This window comes from Zalophus californianus, chromosome 6, assembly GCF_009762305.2.
Source record: "Zalophus californianus isolate mZalCal1 chromosome 6, mZalCal1.pri.v2, whole genome shotgun sequence".
Lineage (NCBI taxonomy): Eukaryota > Metazoa > Chordata > Mammalia > Carnivora > Otariidae > Zalophus > Zalophus californianus.
This window is the reverse complement of record NC_045600.1, coordinates 60,907,114-60,929,971: the sequence shown is the minus strand read 5'-3', so window position 1 is coordinate 60,929,971 and position 22,858 is coordinate 60,907,114. Positions and strand designations below refer to the sequence as shown.

At 38.7% G+C, this 22,858-nt stretch overlaps 2 protein-coding genes across 13 annotated transcripts in view; one reads left to right on the top strand and one right to left on the bottom strand.

Moving 5' to 3' along the window:
- The first annotated feature begins 5,702 nt into the window (after positions 1 to 5,702).
- On the top strand, positions 5,703 to 7,373 carry INSM2 (INSM transcriptional repressor 2). Its single transcript, XM_027572538.2, has one exon. The coding sequence runs from the start codon at positions 5,703 to 5,705 to the stop codon at positions 7,371 to 7,373; it is 1,671 nt and encodes a 556-aa protein (XP_027428339.2).
- A 2,114-nt stretch (positions 7,374 to 9,487) lies between these two features.
- The window catches only part of RALGAPA1 (Ral GTPase activating protein catalytic subunit alpha 1), a 253,551-nt gene continuing 240,180 nt past the window's right edge, over positions 9,488 to 22,858 (bottom strand). For 5 of the 12 annotated variants that reach the window (XM_027568751.2, XM_027568754.2, XM_027568759.2 and 2 more), the window contains 4 exons: positions 19,389 to 19,513; positions 12,755 to 12,757; positions 12,269 to 12,322; positions 9,488 to 10,838 (listed from right to left, as the gene is read on the bottom strand). In XM_027568751.2, the coding sequence (XP_027424552.2) occupies positions 10,690 to 10,838; positions 12,269 to 12,322; positions 12,755 to 12,757; positions 19,389 to 19,513 (331 nt within the window). In that variant the 3' untranslated portion in view covers positions 9,488 to 10,689. Of the gene's footprint in view, positions 10,839 to 12,268; positions 12,323 to 12,754; positions 12,758 to 18,763; positions 18,795 to 19,388; positions 19,514 to 22,858 lie in introns of all 12 variants that reach the window. The other 7 variants (XM_027568757.2, XM_027568762.2, XR_003515516.2 and 4 more) reach the window with 6 other exon arrangements.

The window sequence follows — 22,858 nt, the reverse complement described above, 5'->3', positions numbered from 1 at the left end:
GGAATAATTTAGGGCCACATCATTTCTTATCAACTATTTTAATATTCTAGCTAATTGTGTGTCCGCTCTACTTAAAAAAAAAAAAAAAAAATCTGGCTGAACTCCCTACATCCGTGTCAGCCCAGCAGTCCTAACCTCCTCCTCCGCAACCCCACTGCAACCCCAGAGCTTGCTTCCAACACAGCCATTAGCGTTATTTTTCCAAAACAAAGATTTGATTATATAATTTAAATGCTTTAGAAAAAAAAACCAATGGCTTTCTCTGAATCCTATCCATGCTCAATATCATGTGGTGTGTAATGTTTGCAATCTGGCCCCAACTTATCTTTGCAGCCTCGGCTCCTCGACTTCCCACCATAGCCCCTTCCCACAGGAAACCAAAGACTGATGCCCCATTTGTGGAGAATATTATGTTGTGGTTCCTATGTGACAAGAAACTGGGGCCAGTGGGGTTAAATAACCCATCCTTGTCCTATAGCGAGTAAGTCGCAGAGCTGCTATTTTTTTAGGTTGGCCAGGGAAGGTCTTTCTGGTATTTTTTGAGTAAAAACCTGAATGAAGTGAAGGAACAAGTCAGGAGCATATCTGAAGAAAGAATACTCTGGCAGAATAAACAGCCTTGAGTGACAGAGTGCTCGTCATATTTGAGGAAAATAAGGAGACGAATGTATATGGAACAGAATGGATGAGGAAGAGCATGATGGGAGATGTGGTGTAAGAACAGCCAGGGCCCAATCAGAGCTTTGGATTTTATTCTAAATATGGTGGGAAGAAATTTGAAGACTTTGAGCAAAAGAGTTGAAATGATCAGATTTGTATTCTAATAGGATCCATCTTTAGTGTAGCTGCACCAGGATTTACTCAAGGTAGTTTCTGATTATTTATAATTATTTAAAATAGTTTCTGAGTATTTATAATTATAATAACATGTGATAAATAGTCTTGTGCATAAATCTTTGTCCTTCTTTTGAATGATTTACTAAAAAAGCAACTGGTGAATTAAAGGACATACATGTTTTTAAAAGCTTCTGCTATACATCGCTACATTGATTTCCAGAAAGGTTGTTAGCAAATTATACTTGGGGCGGGGGGTATGTGGAGAGGAAGAACTACCGGAACTGTTGGCTTTGTTAGAAAATACTTGACATCAATTTTTTGTTTTTGAAAAGAAAAATAACGCCTTTTATTTTGAACACACAGAAGAGAAATGGCTGTGGGTTGTTGTATACTAACCATTCGTTGCCGTGTGTCAGAGTGATAACGTAGTACTAACTCAGTATTAGCTAAGTAACAGCCTATGTACTGGCCCGTGTTACAGAGTATGCAGGAGAACAGCCACGTTTGTGCAGTGGAAGGCAGGAAACTCTCCTTTGATGGAGGTTGGATGGTGACCAGATTTTGGGAGAACAGGGGGATGAGAAAGGAGAGGTCAGAGAAGGCATGCCCAGGAAGCGGGAAGGGGGTAACGCTGCCTCTGGGGGAGGGGGGCTGTAGGACCACAGCAGCACCCATACAGTCTGCCCTTCTTTACACAGGAATGGGACAGAGCTGATAGGCGACAGCGCAGAAGGGAGCCCTTTGGCAACTGGGGTGATGTCGATGTCCTTCAGGTCAACCAGAGATTTCAGGGTAAATTTCTGTAAAATGGTGGTCAGGAATAATAACAGCTCCAGGTGGGCCAGGCCCTCTCCTAGACAGGTTTGTTTTCCTGAAAATAACAGAGGGTAGATACTCCTTGAACACTATGTTTCTGAACTATCATAGAAAGAATACACAGCAATTGTTTGATGGGTGATTGAATAGACGTACAGCAGAAGACAGGATGGCTGGAAGGATGGATGGATGACACATTTGTTGTCCATGTGATAACTAGCACTATTTATAAAAAAAACCCAGGTATTGAATATCAGATCTATGCCAATCGTTTCGTTAAGTATTCTCCCATTATAACTGCTCTTTTGACTTTTTAAGTTTCCTTCATTTTGTTTTTTCTAGACACAGACACACATTCTCGGTTGGAAGGGAAAGGGCTGAGAGAAGGAGAGTCTTACATAAACTATATATACATGTTTTTAAAAGCTTCTGCTATACATCGCTACATTTGCTACAACAAAAAGAAATATACATAAACTTTCTAGCAGAAAGTTTAGCCAAAGATATTTTTCCTCGCGCAATTTCAAAAGCAAATGTCATTCCCTCACTTTAAAACTTTAAATGACTCTCAAAAAAAAAAAAAAGCTGGGGGGGCACCTGGGTCGCTCAGTCGGTTAAGCCTCTGACTCTTGATTTCAGCTTCGGTCATGATCTCAGGGTCATGGGATGGAGCCCCTCCTCGGGCTCTGTGGGGTGTCTGCTTTTGAGGATTCTTTCTCTCCTTTCCCTCCCCCTCTGCCCTTCTGAGTGTGCTCTTTCTCGCAAATAAATAAATCTTAGAAAAAAAACAACTTTAAATGACTCTCTGTGCCTGTCCTGTGTTATAAAGTCCAAATTACATGACCTGATCCTTTATATTCTTTTCATAGTCTGATATGCCATAATTTTGCCTCCTCCTTTCTGTGTGTGTGTGAAAATTTTTTATTGTAAAATATATACAACAAAAATGCCCATTTTTGCTTTTTGTTTTTTTAAGATTTTATTTATTCGTTTGAGAGACAGAGCACACAGCAGGGGGAAAGGCAGGGGGAGAGGGAGAAGCAGGCTCCCCACTGAGCCAGGAGCCTGATGTGGGGACTCAATCCCAGGACCTGGAGATCATGACCAGAGCTGAAGGCAGATGCTTAGCCATCTGAGGCACCAAGGTGCCCCCCAAATTCCCATTTTAACAATTTTTAAGTTTGTAATTCAGTGGCATTGACAGCATTCACAATGGTGTCCATCTATCACTATTTTTTTTACCGCTATTAATAAAACTTTTTACCACTCCAAAGTGAAATTCTGTAACCATTACACTGTAAGTTCCCATTTCCCTAACCCCTGATAACCAATAATCTACGCCTGTCTCTATGAATTTGCCTATTATAGATGTTTCAATATAACTGAAATCTTATATTTGTCTTTTGTGTCTGGCTCACTTCACTTAGCATAATGTTTTCAAGACTTATCCATGTTGTATGGATCAGCATTTCATTCCTTTTTTATGGCTGAATAATATCCTGTCATTTGTATATACCCCATTTTGTTTATACATCTATCTGTTGTAGGACACTGGGTTGTTTCCATCTTTGGGCTTTCCTGAATAGTGCTACGATGGACATTGGTGTACAAGTGTATGTTTCCCTGTTTTCAATTCTTTTGTCTATTACCTAGATGCACAAATGCTGGGTCATATGGTTGCAATTCTTACAAAGTACTACATACCCCTGAGGAAAAGCATCTCTTGGAAAGGGGCTATCTTAAAGTATTAAAATCTTACCTAAAATTTGCAATACCACACAATATGTCCAGGCCATTAGGAGGAAAAGAAAGGAAGAGTTGAGAAGAAGTTGAGGTAGAAGTCATACATAAACTGATGTGTCAGAAATGATCAAATTTTGGGAAACTAAATTTATCAACACTACTAAAAGACTCAAATATTTTACATAGTGATTCAGAATGTTAACTTTGATTATAAAGTATCAAGTTTATTTAATTTTGTATGATTTCATGCTTTGTAATGGGAAACATCATCATGAAGGTGTTTTTCAAATTGTGGGTCCTAATCCATTAGTAAGTTATGAAATCAATTTTTTTGCTATCATCAGCATTTTAAAAAATATAATTGCACAGAAAATACACAATGCATTATACCTAGTTAAACTAAATATTATTTTCTGAAATTTTTGTTTCAGTTCCATATGTGTGCCATAAAATATATTTCTTATTGTGGGATGTGACCAGAAAAAAAAAAGTTTGAAGACACTAATGTGGCGGAAAGAGTCTGAGCTTTGGAATTAGCTAGAACTCAGTTTGAATCTGAGCTCTGGGTGACTTTTGTGACTTATCTAACTTCCATGGCTCAATCCCCTCATCAAAAAAGGGAGAGTAATAATATCTCCTTTGTTTGATGTGTATGTGTGAGAAGATTAGAGATTACTTCAGAATGCTTAAAATATTGTTAATGATTAACAAATATATAATTACTTCCAGGTCTTCCCCAGAATAATGCACTCCATGTAAAAACACTTCATTTACTTAGAAGGAAGGGGATGTGTATTATTGACGACTACATCTGTTATACTAGTCTACTTTAAAAACACATTACTAAAGGGCGCCTGGGTGGCTCAGGTCACGATCCTGGAGTCCCAGAATCGAGTCCCAGTCTGGTTCTCCCTCTGACCCTCTTCCCTCTCGCGCTCTCTCTCTCTCATTCTCTCTCTCAAATAAATCTTTTTTAAAAAACCACATTACTAAGTCTTTGTCTCCAGTTTGATCTAGTAAGGAGACTTGAGTTCTTTCCCCTTCCTATTCTCATATTGTATTATGGACTTTTGGTACTTTATTATACATCTGTCAAATTTTCTAATTATTTCATAGTTCAGCTAGTATTACAAACTTTCAAATATCTTCTAGTGCTTAAAACAGTGCTGGGCACATTACAGAGTGCTGGATGAAAATCTATTAAATCTGGCCCATTGCACACCTTTTGCAAAGTATTACTTGTATAAGGGGAAGCAGATGTAATCCTGATTCTGCCAGTATTTCTCACTCAATCTACTCCATGCTAAACAGGTCAGTTAGGCACTAAGTCATGTCTCTGGGTAGTACAAGTGGAAGGTGTGAACAGAGAAACCACTTTATCTGAGGACAGTCGAAAATTAGATCCTACTTTCCCCTCCCCACTCCTTTTCCCATCGGGGAGGGGACATTGATAAGCCCTGAGGACCAGGGTCCAGAAGCCGGCTGGCGTCCTGAGCTCCAGAGGCTTGCCAGCACGCACGATCTCCCGCACTGAGAGCCCTTCTTCCCAGATGAATTCTCATAGTATCACAGACGCGCGCAGTGTCGATCGATACTGGATGGCAGACGTGCTCCCACCGTCAAGTGTAGGCACAGGGCGGTGGATTTAGCCGCCCTGCCGCTCCGTCGCAGCTTCTCATCAGCTCAATAAGGGCAGAGGACATTAACCCGTTCCCCAGCGGGCACCCACCCAGTTGCCTCCTGGGGCGCGCCGCCCGCGGCCCCTTCCTCTCGCCTTCCTCCCTCTCGGCTTCCATCAGAGTCCCTCGCGTCGGGGACGCCGCAGGGTCCCGGCCCGCAAGGAAGGCGCCCATCGGTTGCCTCTCCGCCTGGCTCCCTGGACAGTCCCGCCCTGGAGGCAGCGGAGGCGGTGAGTGCCGAGCTTCCTCACACTCTGGACCTTACCTTTTTGTATCTTCGTCCGCCCGGTGGGCGGCACGGGGAGGCGGCACGGGCAGCCCCTAAGCCAGCCGCTGGGGCCCCGCCGAGGCCGCTGCGAGGTGGGGTGGGGGCGCGGGCCGCAGCCTGCCTCTCGGACCCCTGTGAGCCCAGCCAGGCAAAAACCCCGCCCCTGGCGCCCGCTGCCACTCCTGATTGGCCGGTCTAGCCTGAAGGCGACCGGTGGTCCCTCGGCCCCGAGTCTCAGCTATAAAGGCAGCCCACGCATGACGGCTGTGGCGAAGCTCAGGTAGCTGCGGTGCTCGCCAGTTCGCAGCCCCCGCGGAGCCCCCTTTACTCTTTGCCCCCTGAGCACTCCCGACTCCACCATGCCGAGGGGCTTCCTGGTAAAGCGAACTAAACGGACGGGCGGCTCGTATCGAGTGCGCCTAGCTGAGCGGGTTTTCCCCCGGCTGGGGCCGCAGGGGGCGCCGCCCTTTCCTGAGGAGGCTTCCAGTGCCCCCCAGCCCGGTGCGGAGCAGGTGGCAACCCCCACCTTGGAGGAGGCGGCGGCGGCCCGGGAACTGTCGGGGTCGTCCTGTCGGGCGGCTAGGGTGAGCCCGGCGGAGGGCGGGCAGGAAGGTGCTGCGGAGTGGAGGGCGGATGGTAGGGAGGGTCCCGGGCCCAGCCCCAGCCCCACGAAGCCGGCGGGCGCGGAGCTGCGCCGGGCATTCCTGGAGCGCTGCCTCAGCTCACCAGTCTCTGCAGAGTCCTTCCCCGGGGGTGCCGCCGCGGTGGCTGCTTTCTCTTGCTCGGCGGCGCCAGCAGCTGCACCGACCTCGGGGGAGCAGTTCCTGCTGCCGCTCCGGGCACCGTTCCCAGAGCCAGAGCTCCATCCAGACCCTGCGCCCCTCTCGGCCACCCTGCACGGCCTGAAGCGGGCCGCTGGCAACGAGCGCCGTGCCAAGGCCCCTCCGGGCTGTACGTCTGGACCTGTGGCCGCGGGAATCAAGAAGCCAAAGGCCATGAGGAAGTTGAGCTTCGCGGATGAAGTGACCACGTCCCCTGTCCTGGGCCTGAAGATCAAGGAGGAGGAGCCGGGAGCACCGTCCCGGGGCCTGGGGGGCAGCCGCACGCCACTGGGGGAGTTTATCTGCCAGCTATGCAAGGAGCAGTACGCAGACCCCTTCGCTCTGGCTCAGCACCGCTGCTCCCGCATCGTACGCGTCGAGTACCGCTGCCCTGAGTGCGACAAGGTCTTCAGCTGCCCTGCGAACCTCGCCTCCCATCGCCGCTGGCACAAACCGCGTCCCGCAGCGGCAAATGCTGCCACAGTCTCTTCAGCCGACGGGAAGCCGCCTCCTTCGTCTTCCTCCACCTCCCCAGACTCTGGGGCTGTTGCATCTTTCTTGGCGGAGGGAAAGGAGAACAGCCGGGCAGAGCGAGCGGCCGATCAGCACCTGCAAGCAAGGGACAGCTCCAGGGCGGAGCACCAGGACAGCGCCCCACACCAGGGCCTCCAGGTGCTGTCCCACCCCGAGCCACCGCTGCCTCAGGTCCCCTTTACGGAGGGGGTGTTGGGGCGCCGGGTGCCTGGGCCAGGTAGTGCCAGTGGTGTCGGGGGATCCGAGATCTTCATGTGCCCATATTGCCACAAAAAGTTCCGTCGCCAAGCCTATCTGCGCAAGCACCTAGGCACTCACGAGGCAGGCTCTGCTCGTGCGCTTGCCCCGGGCTTTGGCTCCGAACACGGTGCCCCACTCGCCTTCGCTTGCCCCCTGTGCGGGGCGCACTTCCCGTCCGCAGACATCAGGGACAAACACCGGCTGTGGCACGCGGTCCGCGAGGAGCTGCTCCTGCCTGCTCTGGCCGGGGCGCCCCCAGAAGCGCCGAGCCCAGGCGGAGCATCCGACGGGAGTGCTCAGCAAATTTTCTCGTGCAAGCACTGCCCGTCCACTTTTTTTAGCTCCCCGGGGTTGACCCGGCACATAAATAAGTGCCACCCCTCAGAAAGTCGGCAGGTACTGCTGCTGCAGATGCCGTTGCGGCCTGGCTGTTGAGGAAAGAGATGAGGAAGATTGTGCGGTTGGCCTTGGAGGAAACAGATCATGGGAATTTCTGTGGGGATTTCTTGAATTTGCAAGTTTACCCTCTTTCCTGCCTATATTTTTCTCTCCTAAAACTCCCAGTAGTCAATGTTCCGCCAGAGAAGCGGACAGCGAAATGTAAAATCCCTCTCTAGAGCAGGTATGTATATGGTATAAACATTCGCGGTCAAGGACTGTCACTTTAAAGCCTTCTTGCTTTCCCCACGAAAATAGGATTTCCCCCCTCACTCTGGAGACCCTAACGAATCCTATATGACTTGTAATTCCTATGGAAAGTCGTAGTGAATGCGTGCATGTCTCAATATCTACAAAGGATTCTAGCTACCAAAAGTGGTAGTCGTTTTTGTTTTTTCTGGTTTTTTGTTTTTCCGCTCTTGCCATCGCAGGCGCCTATGTAGTTTCTGTCTCAATAGGGTCAGATACCTTGCATTGTATATTCTGTGAATTGAAAGTAATGTGATTAGTGCCAAACTTACGGGGGGGGGGGTGGGGAAACACTCAAGACCTATGCCTGCCGGCAGGAAATGCAAGAGGATGTTTGCGCGTTTGGGGGATGTGGGGATCTCCCTGTAAACGTTCCTTTTCTCAAGTATTAGTCCATTCTTAAGTTAGTGTTTGGAGGTGGGGAGGGTGCTACTTTACTTGGAGTTGAGACACCCCCAAAATTCTCACCTTTAGCTTTTTTGGTGTGTTTTCAGGAAGAGATACTTTAAAACTTTAACAGCTTTTTGGAAACACAACTCATTTCCAGAAGTTTGACTGTTTTAGTAGGGTTTCATCCAAATTGTTTAATCCTTCTGTTGTAAATCTCACGCAGTGTTGTATATGAAACTATGTTCCGTTTAAGGACGATGTTAATACCTATAATCCACTATGGAACTGAATGGGGATTCATTCAATATTCATTTTTCAGCAGAACCTGTTTTTGAATTTTTGTAAACCATATTCAGTGTACACTCTGTACCCATGCTCTAATAGCCAGAGTTTGGGACACTGGCTGAGTATTGCTTGACAGATAGCCCACACTTGTAAGATGCTTACCACCAAATAAATGTACATAGCTGGTACTTTGTTGTGTTCTGTGTTTGTCCTGAGAATTTCATTGAACACAGCCTATTTTTCAAAGTCACATTTCTTATCTCCCCAAAGCCAGTATCCTACTTTAGAATCTTAGTGACCCATTTAGAATACAGACAGGAGAAAAATTATATTTTGTAAATGAATGTAGTGATGCAGAAACGCAATGGGAAAATTTCCTTTCATGTATGGCTTGCACAGACTGAGCTCCAAAAGGCTTTTTAAATCTAAAAATACTTTACTACCTAAAATGTCAACGGAAAATATATTTTTTCTTAGAAAAAGTAGTTTTATCTAAACATGAAAAAAAATCATGTTAACTGTGCTAAGTACAATATTTCCAAGTTGGTATTTTTACTCAATTTTGTTATAAATCATCATTCCATTGGCTGTTCATTTTTTAAAAAATTGTGTAAGCAGTTAGATTTTCCTTTTTTAATTCTTCACCTTGGTTGTGGGAAACTGTCAATATTGTTTAACCTTGTTCCCAGGGACTCTATTTGCTTATCTTCTACATAAGCTTTCATAGGAATTTTATTTTCTACAGTTGTTTCATAGCAATCTATTTTTATTTTTAACAAAAACTTAAGTGCACACAACTCTGGAAGGCTATTTTAGAAACTGTCTGCAAAAAGTTTTTCCCCCCTGAATGTGTACCTATTGAAAATTTAAAAAATCAAAGAAGCATGAGGCTAAGATTAATTGATGCTTTAACCAGGTGCACTGGGTAAAGTTTCTGGCCAGCTGTTATGAAGGTGTAAGATTGCCTGCATTTTCAGTGACTGTGGTAGAGTCACTGAGAAGTTGGGGTGTTTCCTAACAAGGGAATTCAAATTCCTTTTTCATGATTTACTAAGATAACCTAGGTTTATGCTTTATATCTCTCCATTAATCATATAGTTCTGCTTATTAAGTCTGAAAATATATTAAAGACAAATAGACAAGAATTATAAAAGACAAATCAACGCTCATGGACATAAGTGATAAGAATATTTTTATTGTATTATTAAATACCATATTTTTTCTTTCACTGTTACAAATTTGTAGATACTACATGAATGATGATACATAATTTATATTTTTAGAGTTTGCCCGTATGATGTATTTACACATGCAGTTAGTACTGATGTCATGCTACATTTCCTTGGGAGATGCCCGTTCAAAACAAAATATGGACAAAATGTGAGCAGCTTATTTACTGTAGGAAAATATTTCTGGAGGGTGGAATGAATACCAACCTGCATCAGCAAGTTCAGTATTATTAATAATATTAGATTTAATTTAGACTCCTGGGTCATGTTCCCTTTTCTTTTAAATTACACATAATTTAAGCAACACATTTATATCAGAAAAGTTCTTTCTTTCTTTTTTTCTTTCTCTCCATCCCCCCAATTACCCTCTTTTTGGTACTCAGGAAAGAACACAGATATACCAGGATCCAGGAGCCAATAATACAGGGCCACAATATCAAAACAAAAATGGCATTTAACACTGATACCATTTAAAAAGCAAAACATTAGAAAAATATTTGGAAGCTAAACACAAATCGAAGTTCAGCACAGTGATTTTTCTGGTTATGAGATATATCATGGCATCATCTGCACAGCCAAGAAATGAGGCATTGCTTTGGGAAGAAAAAGTTAATGCTAAAATTATGTCAGCTGGAATTTGAGATGCTAAAAGACCATTTATTTTAAGTGTTTTATTTTCATAACATAAATAATCCATACACATCCTGTGTATTAAGATTTGCAACTTTTGCTATAACTTTACAAATGCTTAAATTTAAAAATTTATATTTGTAAAAAAATTATACATTTACTGAGCCATAAAGTTGCAATGGGGCACGATAAATAAAATAATGAAGCTATCTGTCCAATTATAGTTTGGCTCAAAGTTAATCATGAAATTAAAAGTGAAACTGCTTAGACATAATTATCCAGGAAGGTAAAGGGTATAGAATAAAACTCTACCCCCCCACAATATGGCAGCTTAGAGTGTTGGGGGGGGGAAACAACTGAATAAACAACCCAAATCTAAAATATTAAGTTACAAATTATTTAAATCCAGTGTTTTCTAAAATAAATGTTCAGGAAGAAACATGCATGTTATGGCAAACACGAAGGCCTGTTAACACTATGTTCATGCTAAGGTGGTTACTGCTGATCACACTGCTGGGCTGCTTGTTTCCTTAGGATTTATTGGCTGAACCAGAGGATCGACGCAGCTTCATGGACATGCGGCTTTTGCTAGTTCGAGGAGACATTGGAGAGGCCAGGTCAGCCCCGTCTACCTGCGTTGCTGTGGGAGTTTCACTGGATAGAATCTCTGGGTAGGAGCCTGTGGGAAATAGCAAGACAGATAACAAGTCGTCCGGCTTCTCATCCCATAAGAAATAATCTTTCTGTTACTGATCTGTAGCATGGATCCCAACCCTTAATGAAGTCTTTTGAGGGGAAAAAGCAAGACCCAAACTTGCCTGTTAGAACAGCCTATTAACATTTTATTTAAACCGCAGTAATCTGGTGGCTCATGTAATCATATTAGCAAGAAAGTACCAATTATTATTTCCAGAGCCAGAACTAACCAGAGAGCTCCTCGGAAAAAGCAATGGGAAGCAAAATCTTTGCGCCAGACAGGACAGGGATCCAGAGCATCATTAGCATGCAGGGAAGGGCTTAAGAAGCAGGTGAGAAGGACAAATTCCTATCTCTGGGGTACAGGGTATAACCAAGAAAAGAGTCTTCATTGCTCAAACTTGAAAATAATAGTACCAAGTGGTTCCAAAAAGGAATTCAATACTATGAGAACATCACACATGATGGGTATTTAAATATGCTTCTAGAAAGGAGCAAGATAAATTCCTGGGAGAAGGAATAGGACAAGAACTCTTATCTGAAATTTAATAAAAAAAGACAAATGGACCCCTCAAAATGTCTCCATTTAGAAGAGATAAGCAATGCTTTTATTTTTCCTTAACTTAAATTTTTGCAGTTACTCTAGTCACAGCAAGTAGGTAACTAGAATTAAGATATGAAAATTTAGAAGCAAACACAAATTCAAATTGGAAAATTTTGTCATTTACAAAATAGTTCTTTACCTCTGCACTTTATTTCAATGAATTATGATTCTCTAATATACAGTAATGCTACAAAACCTGGCACACTGTAGGCTCTCAAATACGTAGTATAAAAATTACATTAAAAATAAAAGCCCTTCAAAAAAAATCTGTTAACTTACAATTTAAAAAATTCTGTGTATTTTAAGGCACTTTAATCCAGATTTTCTGGGCCTTATGTATGTGAACATTTTCTTTATGTATGTCACATACACACACATCACACAGGTTGCAGGCTTATTATACATCTCCTCACTCTGCAGGAAAACTTTTGGCATGTTTGTTAGCCAATGTAGCACCTCACAGAAATTTCAAGCATGGAAATAATCATACTAACACTTCCATTTAATGAGACATTTGTGCCTAAATTGAAGTTATGAATATTGAACAATCAAAACTGTTCAATAAGGAGTACTATAGAGATGTATTATTAAGAATCTATCTTGGCAGAACCCTTCAAAGTGTTTTTAAGGTGAAACGCTATAATCATACTTAAGAACAAACATAGTCAAGGAAGAAATATTTTCTCACTATTTGGAATTCAGGTTAATTGCCTTTCTTTTCAAAGTAATTTCTCCAACATTCTTTCTTTTCTAACTGAAACGAGGTTGGCCTTCAAAATACAAGGAGAAGGAAATATATTTCTGTTCACCTTTACTCTTCCTGAAGATCTGAATTGGTTCATACTGGACCCATACTGGAAAACCTAGAGGAGAATATGAATCCATGGCCCTTTTTAGGGAAGCACTGCAGATGGATGGCAGAAGGAAGGTGAAGAGCGGGAGCTCATGCTTTTCTGGTAATGCATATTATTCCCGGCCAACCATGAGAGGCCTTCCCATGGCTGTTTACCTTACGATGGCCAATGTTTTCTAGCGGAGGTTTTGGGAGGAAGAGAACTATCACTGCATTTCTTTCTTTGTTGTGAATGAAGAAATGGAGTAGCGAGCAGAAGTGAGAAAACAAAAGAGAAGACAGATAACAGATATGAGAGACATGGTGCAGAACTGTACAGGTGTTAACCAAGGAGCAGAGAAGAGAGTAATCAAGTTCTTATTATGAAATTGGGCATGCAATGCATTAGGGTGATGGTGTTTCACAATGGACAGTGCTTTGTAAATTCAAATGTTATACTTACCAACTAACAAGTTCAAATAGGAAAAAAAAGAAAAGAAAAAAAGTCTATGAGAGATTCTATAAACATCACTTTTAATGTGTTCATTGTACTGGTGGGCAGTTTATCCTAATCGCTAAGTCATAAAATCTCCAGAGCTGTACTGTCCAAGACAGTAGGCATAGCCATATTAAAATTAATGAAAAATTAACATTAAGTAAAAATAAAAATGTGGGTCCTTGGTGTACTAGCCACATTTCAAGTGTTGAGCAGCCACATGTGGTTAGTGGCAACCAAAATGGACCGTGCAGATAAAGGGCATTTCCATCGTCACAGAAAGTTTTACTGGAGAATACTGCTTTAGGGTATGCCCAAATCAAAGAATATTTTCCTCAAAAACAGCAATTTCTCCATGTCTCCCTTACTGCCTGCAGTGTGAAATCCCCCCCCCGCCCCCCGCTTCAATGAACTGAGAGTCAAATCAGGCTTTTTAGTGTGTGGTATATAGCTTATCAGTACCTCCTTACGTTTTGGCAAATGATATTTATGGTATATACTCAGCATATTCAAACTCTATAAATACTTTATAGTGGATAGATCTCAATTTTAGATATAAAGAATACAGTGATACCTACCCTTCACTGCCCAAGTATTGATTTCTATCACGTGAGTCATAAAGAATGTTGCTTTAATCACTTCTATTATTAATATATCCTCAGGTGGAAAGTTATCTATAGGCTCCTATGTTTGTTCATACTGTGTCTCTAACATTCTTACAGTACTCAGTACACACTTTATCTTGATGGTGTAATTGATTTATATATTGTGCCCTGGTTACAATGAACTATTACAAATAACATGCTGAATATGACTTTGGGAGTCTATACACATTATAAAAGGGAACTCAATGGATTGTTATTTATTGTGGCTTTGTACTGCTTGCTGACAGGTATGACTGGTTTAAAACTGCTAGTTATTGGGTAAATAATAGCCTTTAAAGAAATATTGTGACTTTGAAAGTAGTTCCAGTGAATACTGAACTAAGAGGCACTGTGATGTGTGAGGAAGAACATGGGCATGGGTTAGACAGGCCCAGGTTAAATGCCAAATCTGGCATGTTACTAGCTGTTGGATCTTGGGCAAACTGATCTAAGAGGTTTTTCGTTTTATTTTGTTTTTGTAAAATGGAGACAACAGTAGTTATTTTTCAAAGTTGTGAGGGATGAAATGATTACATATGCAAAGATTCTGGCACACAGTAGCTACACAATAAGTTTAGCTATATAATAAAGCTACTAAACAGAGAAGAGTAAAATTTAATAGACTTTGGATCAGAACAGATGAGGATTAGAAGAGACAGAAGTTAGAAATGTTTTTGAAGAAAATGACCACTTACAAAATATAACCACTGAAATGTGGAGAACAGAATATACTGTTTAGTTTTGAGGACGTTAAAGGATTTATCCACTCTTACGCTGATATTCCTACAAAATATAACCTTACTTATTAAAGTTTATAGACTACCCCAATAATCTTACTGCTTTAATATTGTTAAAGGAGTTGATTAGTGATTAAGATTAGCATGTATGCACCAGCACTGGATGTCATAAAGGAAACCATATATAATTTATTTTTTTAAGTAATCTCTATGCCCAACATGGGGCTTGAATTCATGACCCCGAGATTAAGGGTCTACTACTGAACCCTACTGACTGAACCAGCCAGGCACCCCTAAAATTAAACAGTACAGGAATACAGGCAAACAAAGTGGTTTCATTTTGAAAATATTAAAATACTGCCATTATTGCAGACTTAGAACATATTAGTCTAAAGCTTGTCATATTTTATCTCCTTACAAATAGAGAAACTGGGTTTTGTGGATAATAAATAACAGAACTAGGATTTAAATCCAGATCACAGTCTGATTCTTCCATACTTCTCCCATGGCAACCTTAGCTATTAAGAAAAAAAAAAAAAAGGATTTTTTTCAGTGGGTGGAAAAAGAGTCTTTAAAATAAGAATCTTTAACAATTTCTAATTTATAAATATGACAGGTTATAGGGCAATTTCTCTCAACAGCAAGAAGGGACTGAAAATATTTAGATTACATTGGTAATTACATAGGTAATATAATAGTAAATATAATAGTCTGACTCTGAAGTCACACTCTGGCTTTACCAAGAATCAGGTGACTCTGGGTAAGCTCCCCCCACCCCCCTGCAATAGAACTGCCATGAAGATCAAATGAGAGAATGCATGTATAGTACTTAGCACAGTGCCTAGCACTCAGTAATTGTTCAGTTATTCTTTTATTATTTTCATTATAAAAATTTTACATCTGAATGAATGTTCTATGTGGAAACTGAACCTAGTAATTATTGTCACAAAAGGTTAATGGGACTTTAAGACTGATATTATTTGCCTCTTGGACAACAACACATAATAAGCCAAATTTTCAAGTTCAAGATACTGAAAACAGGATACAATTTGGCTGCTTCTAATTTCAGGCTAGCCTAGTGATACATATGATTAGGCATCTGTTTTAAAAACGCAGCAAACAAATATATAGCTTCTGTTATATGTTGAAGGAAACCGATTATTGGCACTTACAAATAATATTTAGGATATATATAAAATAACTATCTTCTGAGGAGCTACAACGTGTTCTTTCAGATCATTTCAAAGCCTGGGAAGGGGAGGAAAGTTTAAAATAACTTTTAAAGAGGGACACCAAGTTCAAGAGGTTACCTAAAGCAATAGTTAAATTTTGATGATTTATCCCATTTGAAGATTCAAAGAGAGAGATCTGACCATCATAATACTATCCCGTCTACATGAGGCAATACAGATTTTGTGAATTAGGAGCAAAACTGAAATTAGAAGGAAGATTAGATGCTACTCTAGGTCTTCATCATTTTATCTAGATTATCTCTTATTTTGATGGCATAGAAATAGTTGAATCTAACTACTAATTTTCATTTATTTAAATAGAAACCTATATGTAACCTAAAGGAACCTAAAGGTAATTGGTTTGTATGTAGAGATATAAGTATATTTATGTGTGTATGTGTATATATGCATAATAGAGAAAAACACCAACCAACCCTCTAATATTTAGAGTGCTAAAATTTCTAACCTAATTTGTAGAAAAACAATAAATCCAAAGGGCAATATCCACTCAATTAAAATAACAAACGATTAGAGGTAATTCTAGATACACTACACAATAAGCATTCAAAAATATTTGTGGCTAATGACAGTAAAAAAAGACTAATACTGGAAAAAATTATGGGTGTATTTTCGATGTTGACATGGAGGAAGACAATATTTACTGTGTACTTTCAGCAAAATATCCTGTTTCTTGTTGCTGGCATTCTAGAATTTCTTTTATTAAAGAAAAAAAAGACTTGAATGTAATGTTAGAGAAAAATATCTAGGTTTTGAACTGGTTACCAGTGTAATTTGGCGAAGAAAAGGAGTAATTTAATTTTAAAGTTTAGAGTCAGAGGAGAGATGTTCATGAATATAAAAAAAGTTTAAAAAGGAGGTCACTGTAAAACTTTTGATATTTTCCACACACATGCCTGACAAAGATAAAGGGATTTTTTTTCCTGTAATTTTTTTTTAAATAAAGGACAAGAAAAATCTAATAATGGTTTAATGTAGTTATGGGAGATCAACAAAGTGTGACATCACAATATCTCCTTCAATGACCTTAGGGATAAAAATAATTTCCCTTAAGTATCAGTCTACTGTCACAGAGTCCATTTTGAGAAAATACAGTTATGAAATTTATGGATCAACTATGATACACCAAAAATGTTTTTCATACTTATTTAAATAATACTAAAAATTATCCAGAAGAATCCTCTCTTGGATTTCAATTCAAACAGTTGGTACATTAGTGTTAACCAGAAAGCAGGTTTTAGATAATATTGAACCAAGTTATTAAAACTTAAAAAAAAAAAGGTATTTTTCCAGACTATTCTGCAGAATAGAATTATATAATAGGACTGGTTAGAAAGAACAGATTATATTCATTATATGATCATACTGGCATTTCTTTAAAACTTAATTTCAAATTATTGCATTTGTTATCAATTAGTGCTATCTTATATACATGGAATATGCAAAGGAGAATCTAAAGTTGATTCTCAATTGCAATTATGAATGCATTTCTTCAATGTGACGATTTTATTATTATGCTAAAAAAGTAAAAATGAACCAGAAAACTTCACACTATTATGTAATTTTTGCAAACCATAAGTCAGGTTCCTATTGCTATTATGTGGTTATTTCACTTCTTTCTCCCACCTTGACTTACAACTTTGAAGGGAGTTCTATTGTACGGAGTGGTTTATGATAGGATAATCAAAATCTGAGATGATAGGAAGAAAAAGATAATCATTCTTCAGATATCTTAATGTTTTTGCTACTATAGAAGGAGCAAATATTTCACTTTCTTAGTATTGTGTTGAACTGAGAACGACTCTGATAAAAATATTTTATCTTTCCTAAGTATTAAAGTCTGCCAAAAACAAAACAAAACCAAACCAGAAAAACCCCAAGAATGTATTCAGTAATACTGGAATAAGTTATTTACAGATAAAAACATCCTTCTAAAACTTAGGGTGCAAGTTTTTATAATGATTCTTAAAGGCAAAGACAACTTAAAAAATTAACTGAAAATAATCTGTAGCATAGTATTATGTTAAAATTCATATCTTCATTACTGAGATAATGAAATTTTAATAAAGTAGTAAAATACATGAAAAATGAAGCCAACAGAACCTTGACTTTGTTGCTGTGTCTCAGAAAGTGAGAATACTACTCCCCATATTATATATCTGACCAAATGTGCAGGATAATATGCACAATATAAGAACATTAAGAAGAGGAATATGAAGGACTCCAGTTGGTAAACAACTACAACATGAAAACTGATGGCTTTTATCAATTTAAGGGGGAAGTTAATCTGAATGTGGTCCTGTTATCAATATTTTCACCTGTGAAACTTATGATTCAACTATGTGATATATGAAAGTGTTATTCATACCTACTTTAATAATGTAGTCTGGTATTTTTCAGATATTCTCTCTTACTAAAAAATGAAATTTCCAGTTGTACTTAACTAGTTGTTATTTTGTTGTTAATTTACTTTTAGTATTTTTTTTAGCATCATTCTTAATGCCAAACTGAGTTATTTTAGATTGTTGATCCACTGAAGTGAATCTAAAGACTTTTTAATCTCTTTCTCTTTCAAAAGATTCAACCTAGTCTACATAATTTTCCTCTTTGCTAGGTCTTTTATATTAATTTGGAAAGGGCTCTAAGTTTTTTGGTAAGATTATTTTTATAATGGTCAATTAAATGAAGACAGGAATGGAAACTTTAATTTTATCAACTAAATCTCAATTGAGAATTAGCCTTTTTTTTCCCCTGAAATAAATGAGGCCAGAAAAGGACTACTATGCCTCTTAAACTTATTTAGTATAAAGAAAACTTACATATCATAAAGAGAATTTTAAGGTTTCTTATGATGAACTTCAAATATATCATATTATTTTTTCTTGTTCCCTTGAACACCATTAAAATAGTCATCTTTGTATTTCAGGTGCCTAGTATAGTACAAGGCACATAACAATAAGTATCTGATGAGTTAAGATATCCAATAACAATGCGCAACACATTACAAAATACAAAGACACACCATTTCAGCTCAGTAGTACTAGTTTTTCTCATGCTGAGAAACAAAAAAAGGCAATACAACAAGATCTAACTAATTTAAACCAAGGGTTGCTTCTAATTATTAGTTATTTTTATCCCAGAACCAGGGTTAGTGTTTCATGCAGACCTGGGTTAGTAAGTATAATTCTGGAAGAAATTTAGTGACAATTTCTGAAATGTTTAGTATAAATGAGGGCAATGTTAAGTTTGCTTATTGTTTGAGTTACAAGCTTAGTGCTTGCTAGTTTTTAAAAAAGGAAATGGGGGAAAAGAACAAAGGGTGTTTTGGTTGACACTTTGTCTTACCTTCAGATAAACAGAACTGATATTTAATGATCTAAAGAGGGAAAATAAAATAAATGAAACAATCATAAGGAGTGCAAAGTATCACAGAAAAGGAAGGCCATGAGTCATTTATTTTCTTACTGATTTTTTCAAAATTAGTTAATTGTAAAAATGCAGTACCCTCTTACAGTCTTTAAGTATCATAAAATAATTTACTGTACCAACCACTCCTAAATCTAGACAGTTGTTTAACTTTATTTGTAAAATTAGAGATAAGGCAATATTCTTGGCCATAAAATATGCTCCTCTAAAGGTGAGAGAGAGTACGTGCTCAACTTGTGTTTCTTTTGCAGACACTTCAGTAATGATCCCATGAAACACAACAGTCACTGGCCAGTAGCTCAGATAAAATGTGGTGCATGTACTTTTAAGAAGATTGTTGACTTCTCAAGGAACTGCACTTAGGTAAAAGAAAGTATAAATTAAATTTACAGGCCAAATTAACTCTTAAAAAATGAAAAATGTATTTCAATAACTGGAATTTCATTCAAGCAAGTTATCTATTATTTTAAGAGTTTAGGACAAAAGGGTATTGCATTTCAAGTTCCAGTAGTGACATGTAACTAATACTCGCTTTTAATCTTACCGGCATCAGATGGTAAATGATGGTAGGGAGCTGGAGAAAAAACCTGTGCTGCAAAATCTTCAAATGTCGTTGGTTCTAAATGGTGCTGGACAATTGTTTGCAGGTAGCGTGCTCTCTCTTCATAGCTGATTCCCTTCAGTTAAGGATGTACTTAAATGCAGCTTACAGTGGAAAAGAACAGATCTTATCAAAAAGGACTACTCAGATTGCTAAGCCATTACTTCTTAATAAATGTCATTATTCACTACTCTTACATATCATTTAAAAGTATGGCTTTTTAAGGAGCAAAAAAACAGTTTTTAACTTAAGTTAAAAGGTGACTTTTTGGGTGATACCACTATACACGGCAGCTTAAGAGGGAGACATTTACTAGAAAACAATAATAATACTAACCTGTTGGAAGAAAGAAAGGTAACCATTTACTTGAGAAAGGATTCAACTGCTATCAGGTCAGCCTAGGCTCATTTTATCTTGTTAAATTGGCTTCAGTCTGCAGATTTACTCTGCAAAGCCATACGGTAAATATTAGAATGCTGCTTAAAATACTGTCTGTAATTCTATATTTTTCATTTATAAAAAGGCTTATTGTGAGAAATTCCTGCATATCTTCTTCTTTTTCTAAAATCCTTGTATTTTCCCAACAATTGTTCTCATTTTGAATGGAAGACTACTGTTGCTCTAATCCTCGAATAACTCCATGTGGTTAAGATAAATATATAGTTGAATCTGTACGTCAGGAAGAAATATCTAGTCAATTATAACACTGAAACAAGCAGGAATATTTGCAAAGAGTCCACAGGACTCCTAAATACTGTCTAACAAAGCATCTACAGGGCACTGACACTGACAGAAAAATACTGTACTTCTCTTTCACCACGTTTTCTTCTCTGATATTATTGACAAGCAACCAGTACCTTGAAGTGTTGTTGCTTTTGAACAACCCACTCCAGGCTTCCTGTTTCAGCAGGCCTGATTGTGCTGTTAGCACAGAGAGGGCGAGAAAGGGAGAGAATACTTCTGTCGCTCACGAAAGCAGCTATGGAAATGGCTGTCAAGATGCAGAGCAGCAGGCAGCAACATACAATTATCAGGGAAACTCGCATGCTGACTTCATGTCGTATCGTTCCTGAACTGAGAAATCAGTTAACCTTCCTTGTACAACTTTTAAAAGTTGTCCTGCTGTATCAGTGTGCTATGTTGACAGGCTTTGCAGAAGACATTTATATAAGTAGGAAGGCTAATAAAAATTTGCCTATGGGTTTTTCTTTCTTCACTGAATTTTTTTCCAAAACCCATTATAATATATTTTCCTCAGAACTCTTTATTCTTTTTTTAAAACTGCAATTCAATTACTGTAGCTCTTCATTTTCAGAAATTGTAGACTAAGCCTACAACCAAGGGCAAGAAAAAAAAACTGGTAAGGAAGATAATTTAAAGTGATAATTCAACTGGAGCTAACACAGCCATAGTTACATTTACAAAAGGTTATTGATTAAGAAGAGGAAAAAAGCTAAGAGTTAAAGGTAAGACTATATTCATTAGGTACTTAAGACTGTGATGTCTTTTGCCCTCTAAATGGCTTGAGTACTCTCTTCTCGAATTACAATTTATTTTATGCATTAAATATTGAAATCTGAATTCCAATTTCTTGCAATCCATTATTTTCAATTATGTACACTGGGATTGAACTTTGAAGAATTCTACTTCTCAGGAGAAGACGCTATATTAAAATGATCAGTGGAAAGGATTTTATGGAAGAAACAGGTATTTTTGAATGTTATCTTAGAAAAGTAATAGAGCACACTTTAAAAAGGAGGTATATGGTTATAAGTGGCAGAGGATGAAACTGATGGTTCAATCTAAATAATACCACATATCTCACAACTTGTTGGGAAGTACTTTTTTCATTGGGGGAGATTCACAGCTGCCGAATTTTCTGCAGTTAATAGAGTCCTTTGATTCACAGCAGTGCCCCTTGTACAAAAAATACTGGCCTTTGTGTATTACCAGAAACTAATTTTCTATTTGGCTGAAAAGGGAAAAATGGGGTTATTGCTTCTCCCTCCTACAGAGCTTTTCATTATGCCTGATGCACTCAACTTCTAAGCTCTTCTGAGAAAAAAAATAACTGAAGAGGCAAGAGGTAGAAAAATGAGCTTGTTAGCACATTAGAAGTGAAGTATCTTGGTGGGCCCTAGAAATTCCCAGTGGTGTGTTAACTTATCACTCTATGCATGCTGGCACTGATAGTCTCCCAATTGATCACTCTCTTTTCGCACCAAAGGTGCTGCCAGGAAGCAAAGGCTGGAGGCCCACAGGAGAACAGTCTGCTATCAAAACAAGCTGTTTTTAAAAGTCTGCTTGAATGGGTAAAATGCTTCATGAAAAGTAGGGTGGAGACACCTACCTGCTTTTAAAATGCTCTACTTTCAGAGGGCCTATAAATGAAGTATTTTACTTTATCTTATTATATTTAGAGTTGACACAAAAAATTAGGCAGACAGAAAGCAAATGTTAATATTTCTAAAGCCGGGAGGACAGTTCCAGTGTAGTAAAATTTAATAGAGGAATGAATATCTACATAAAAGACATCTGGAGTATAATTCTATTTCACTATTACAAAACTCTGAAGAAACTCAAATATAAAGCTATATAAACTAAAATTACCGAGCTATAATGTATTCATTTTGTATAAAAACATGGGATGTATTTTTTTAATTACAAAAAAATCTTCATTAAGGAAAATGACGCTCTAAAAGATTTTTAAAAGTTTAAGTCTAGGTGGCAGAGTCAGTGAAAACAATCATTAATGGTTGAATTTAAGTGAAAAACCGTAGCACTTATCAAAAATTAGGCAGGCTAATGTCTGAAAGTTTCCTTTTTGGGCGGTTGTCTGTGGTAAGTCACCTTTGAAAAGCTAAATATTCTTTATAAACAACATCAAAACAAACCACCCTAATCTATAGTACTTACATTCCTCCCCCTGCTTCTAGAAAAACATACATTAAAGAGATATAAGGAACTCTACTTAAACCACAGTTCTGAGTCCATAAACAGGATATTTTGTGATTGAGATGATGATAAAATCAGTCAAAAACAGTGCTGTTAGCATCTGCAATGGTAACCATAATCCAAAGCAGTTAATTCCTATATCTCCTCATAATAGATCAGACACTTATCCCTTAAAAGGCAACTCTCTAGGGAAGAGTTATTAGTACCTATAAATTGAGTGGCATACACAAACTTGATCACTAGCAACAACAGGATAGTTCAAGCTATATTCCTACTGTGACTGCATGTTGCCATTGGCACTGAAATTAAAAAAACTGAAATGGGTGAGATGATAGATAGGGAATGGTAAAGAAATTCAAAGCAAAATTTAAAGTACAAGTCTATGTTGAATTAAGGTTTTTGTTGTAAATTTAAAACAACCCAAGCCAAAACTAGCTAATAAAATGCCACTTGATGAG